Raw genomic sequence first — 4,947 nt, 5'->3', positions numbered from 1 at the left:
TCGTTCTGCTGCTTCAGCTCTTCAGCTTGTTTCTTAAGTTCTTCAATGGTTTCCCGAGCTTGAAGAAGGTCTTCAGCAACCTTCTTGGATTCTGCCTGCACCTGGGCCAGTTCTGCGGCGATCTTCCCGTTTTCTTCGTTGGCTTCAGCGAGCTTGGCCACGGTGTCGTCTCTCTCCTTTTCCACCTTCCCTAAGAAGACCTCCCGATCGGCTGACCTTTGTTCGAGCTTCTTTACCTTGGCGGCGTCAGCTTTGATCAACGCCTCCAGGTCAGCCACTTTGACGCGATAGGGTACCAGCTTGCTCTCCAGCTCAATCTTCTCTTGAGCCAAGAGCTGCACCTTATGGCGTAGATCGGTGGCCTCCTTGCGTGCCACCCGGAGCTCGGTGCTCATGGCATCTTCTACTCGGGAGTGGTCGATTTCGGCGAGTGTTAGGTTGCAGGATAACCTCTCTGCCTCGATCCTTATGCTGCGATTCTCCGCTCGGAGTGTGAAGATGTCATCTTGGAGCTTCTTGGTGGAACTCTCCACAGCTTTGGATATGATGGAGGGGAAATCCTCCGGCATCATCTTCAGTTTTGCTGAAAAAGGCTCCCACACCCTTTTGACCTCAAGAGAGAGGTTTGCTTGTGGAGGCACCGGAGGGGCTTCTTGTTGGTTCTCGCCGCCACCTTCCTCAGTTGGCTGTGGAATGAGCGTTTCTTGGTGTGGTGGCGACGTCGGGGATTCAGTGATGAGGATTGGAGAATTGTGAGCACCTTCATCCCCGACTGGTGCAACGTTTGCAGTTGAGGCATGCGAAGGAGGACCCCCTCCCGCTGATACATAAGGCGTGGAGGCGCTCGGGGGGTTCTCCATGAAGTTAAGCTCGATGGCCTCAACCACAGGAAGTGCGGACGCCAGTGGAACCGCTTCGACTGGCGAGGTGGGAGCTGGTGGAGGAAGCAATGTTGGAGGCGGAGCGGGGGTGGAAGGTGGTGTTGATGTCGGAGGAGGAGGTGGAGCAGATGGTGAAGAAGGCGCCACCCTCTTCCTCTTGGTGACAAGGCCATCTTCAGTCGCCTCATCATCTTCTTCTTCTTCCTCGTGAACCACTTGAGGGGTTTTCCTCTTTGGTTTCCTGAGGATAAGCTTTTTGCGCTGATTGACGGGCTGGGCCTCGGAGGAAGTTGGGCCTTTGGGTGGCGATCTGCCCTGTGCAGCGGCGATCTCCACCACTGAGTTTGGCATGGTCTGGGAACCCGATGCCAACCCGTGGGCTCGGGCGAGCGCCCTCAATTCAGCTAATTTTCCCTGGCCCAACATATGATCTGCATAATGCAAAGATACATGGGTTAGTTCCGAGAGGAAGATAAACGCATAAGACAGTATGCAACAAAAGCAGATGAGTGATGCAGAAAGTAAAACCAAAGTCTTGTGCACAACACACAAGACACCCAGAAGCAGTTAGCAGAGGTAATGTCAAGGTAATGACTTAGACGTTGAGGTGAGTTCTAACCTATGCGAACTTCGAGTTGATCTTCGAAGAACTCGAAGGAGATGAGCGTGGTGGTGAGGAAGGTAATGTTGGTGTCTGCCACGCTTTTCCAAAAGAAGCACAGATCCTTGTCCAAAGCACCCATGCTGTCCGGACTCCTTGGCCTCCTGAAGCTGCCTTTGGACTCTTTAGTCCCCTTGTTTACCCAATACAAGGGGAAGCCGTCGAGCAGTGAGGCGTCCTTGTCGTTTGGGCGCACCTGGACAAACTTGCCCTTCCAGTCTTTGTAAGATTGCTGGGAGATAGAGAGGATTGACCTCCCAGCAATCCCATTAAGACTCACCCACAGGCGATCTCCTGGGTGCTTGGCTTCAAAAAGAAAGAGAAAGACGTCCACTGACGCTGGCAACCCCAGATGGTCGCACATGATCTGGAATGCCCGCACGAACGCCCAGCTGTTGGGATGGAGCTGGGCGGCGGCGATGTCGAGCTCGGTAAGAAGCTCCCTTTCAAAACGAGTGAAGGGAAACCTAAGTTTCACCTTCTTGAACAGAGTGGTGTAGACGAAGCAGAACAACCCGCCGTTGTTCCCTTTGTCATCGGCGCACACTGGCATATCGGGGGAGCAAGGTAGCACCACCATCTTGTCGTCATGCTCCTTGTGGAACGACAGGTGAGGCTCGTCCCCTTTCTTCAATCGAAGAACTGCCCCAGCAGAGTTTACTGAGGAGGTTTCCTTCAGCAAGGTCGGGGTGGCCCATGGGTATAATTTTTTGAAGTCTGGGGAAGGAATGGAGGCTCCTCCGGCGACAGGTGGGGTAGCCTGAGCCAGGTTAGTAGGATGGGAAGGTGCAGGCCTCTCAGCCTGTGAAGAAGAAGCACCAGGTGCTCGCGGTGGGTTGTGTGCTTGAGATGAAGGGTTTCGTGACGAGGGAGGAGGATTTGGGGTGATCTTTGAGCGAGCCATCGCGGAAGCTGCAAAGGAAAAAGAAAAGAAAAGGTGATCAGGGTTCGCAGAGGCTGACTCGATCGTGAAGGAAGGGTGAAAAACGAACGAACGAAGGTTCGTTGTAACAAAGATGAAGCCCTAAGTTACGAGAAAGGAGAAATAGAAGAAACAGCCCACAGCGTATGCATCAGACAGTTAATGGATGATGTGAATCGGTTAAAATGCAGGAAAAACCAGCAGAAGAAGTAAAGGGAGTACCATTTTATGATCGGAAGAGTGATGAAGGAAGTTGGTGATTCAGGAGGTTGAAGAACGTCGTGAGCTTTTGCAGGAGAAAGTTGAAGCGTCTGAGAAAACGAAGAAGTGATGGAACAGTGAAGTGAAATGGGTTTAAGGGTTTTTCGAATGGGTTTGGGAAACGCAGACGACAATTAAAGGTAACCGTTGGTGAAGCCACGTGTCGAGCGATTGGAGGCGTGTTTGGTGGAGCGTCAGGAAAGCAGAAAGTACAACCGCTTGGAATTCTGCGCCAGCGCTACGTACATCGGCATTGACGTGACTCCTTTAGTCTTTTCGCTGGACAAGTCTTCGCTTAAGACTGGGGGGCTTGTGTACCGCCCTGGTAGTCGGAAGTGATGACGTGGCATCAAGCTACTGTATAGGCGTGTTGATGGGACGCCAGGTTGGCAGAAGGGAAGGAAGTCGGGGGGCTCGTGTAGTCGCCAGTTATTAAGTTGGCGTGCTCCGATCTCCAGCACACCAGAACCGGCGGTCACCGGGTTGAAGATGAAGTCGCCAGATGTAAACCCAGGCGACCAAGTGATTAGAGATCGCCGAAACAAGGACATCGCCGGAGATGAAGGCAGATAGACATTTCCCAGCTGGCCAGAGGATGAGGTCGGGGGACAGCTTGCTTGAGCATACACGGTGAAACAGGTGGTGCAGATCATGAAGGCGGCCGGCGAGACCACAGGGAAGGTGTGTACGAAGGCACCCTAACTCGCCAATCCAGTAGAGATCGCACTCCAAGGCAACTATGCACTGAGTAGTATCATGCATAAGTAACTTAGCCAAAAGAGAGTCAGAAGCAGCGCCCAAGTCAAGGAGGCTCCAGATGATGGCACGTGTACAGCTGGATGCGAGCCACGTGTCCAGATGTGTAACTGCCAGGAGAGAGAAAGTGTCCAGGTATATAAGGGTTTCCCAACGAACTTCTGAGGTACGCACGTTCAGATTGTCTTCTTTACGCTTGCGAGTTCTTGAGTATACCGAGAGAGAGAACTGGTTCACGGTTCCTTGAGAGTTCTTGAGTGTTACTCTTAGTAATTGGTGGTTCAGTCACTGACTTGGGCGTTGGAGTGCGATCGGCCGCAGCGGCGCCGTTCTATTCTTTTGCAGGTTCTTGAGGTGGATCGCGGCGAAGGACGGAGGTAAACGCGGCGCATACGTCGATCCAAGTTTGACGAGGCAAAGCTCCAGCGTTTTGGTCAACAGGCAGGATCAAGATATATCTCCAAATGATCCAATTGGTGTCATTTTAGGAAAGGAGCATCCAGGGAGGGTCAGAGGACTTTCATATGGAGCTTGTCCAACCCTTGCTTTCAGGAAATCCACAACAAGGTTAAGCAATATGAATCATGGTTCCTCTAGTGGTGGGTCTTCAACAAATGTTGAAGAAAAGGTAGACCAGATGGCAACTGAACTTGCAACTGTAAAGAGCCAAATGCATACTCTACTAGCCTACATTGCTTCTAGACCAGACGTGCCAGAACATTTAGCTGCAATGGCAGCTAATTTGGTACAACCATCTATTAATGAGGTATAAATTATATACTTAAAATTTTATTCTAATACTTTTTTAATTTCTTTTTAAAAAAAATTCTCAATTAACTATAAACATATTTTAACTTATTTCAGGCACCGGATGTTGGAAGTGATGCTCCATCACCAAACCAGAATATAAGATCAAGTGGAGGCAGTAAGACAAATTAGGATTGGAGTTTTAGTTCTAATATGTTTAGAAAGTGAAACAATTTCTATTTTGACAATTTAATTTACTTGTTGTTTGGATTAGTTTGACATTTTCAACTTTGTTCTTTAAATGAATGAATGAAGTCATCTTTTCATTATAATATTTCTCAATTTTAATTATATTATGAAGTAATTGTATTATGAAATTAATTTATATTATAATTTAATTATATTATGAAACTTAATTGTGTATTGAAATTTAATTATAATATAAAATTAAATAATATTATGAAATTGATTTATAATATGAAATTTAATTATAATATTAAATTTAATTGTAATATGAAATTAAATTATAAAACAGAATTAAATAAAATATTAAAAATATTAAAAATAAAATTAAATATTTAATATTTAAATTATGACAGTCATAAAGGTTATCATAAACGCCATACTATACCGTATTAACTGGCGTTTATAACTGCCACAATTTACGTTGGAATTGGTTTACCAGTTTGAAAATTACGACATTTATAACTGACGTAATT

The 4,947-nt window shown here is 47.4% G+C and overlaps 1 protein-coding gene across 1 annotated transcript; it reads right to left on the bottom strand.

Moving 5' to 3' along the window:
* Positions 1-1,495: 1,495 nt before the first annotated feature.
* On the bottom strand, positions 1,496-4,369 carry LOC137816924 (uncharacterized). Its single transcript, XM_068620099.1, has 2 exons — positions 4,283-4,369; positions 1,496-3,939 (listed from the first exon to the last, which is right to left on the bottom strand). Exon 2 carries the CDS (start codon positions 2,444-2,446, stop codon positions 1,496-1,498), a length of 951 nt encoding a protein of 316 aa, XP_068476200.1. The 5' UTR covers positions 2,447-3,939; positions 4,283-4,369.
* Between the last annotated feature and the right edge of the window lie 578 nt (positions 4,370-4,947).

The sequence above is a fragment of the Phaseolus vulgaris genome, unplaced genomic scaffold, assembly GCF_000499845.2.
Source record: "Phaseolus vulgaris cultivar G19833 unplaced genomic scaffold, P. vulgaris v2.0 scaffold_13, whole genome shotgun sequence".
In the NCBI taxonomy this organism is placed as follows: Eukaryota; Viridiplantae; Streptophyta; class Magnoliopsida; order Fabales; family Fabaceae; genus Phaseolus; species Phaseolus vulgaris.
This window is presented reverse-complemented; position numbering and strand designations above follow the sequence as displayed.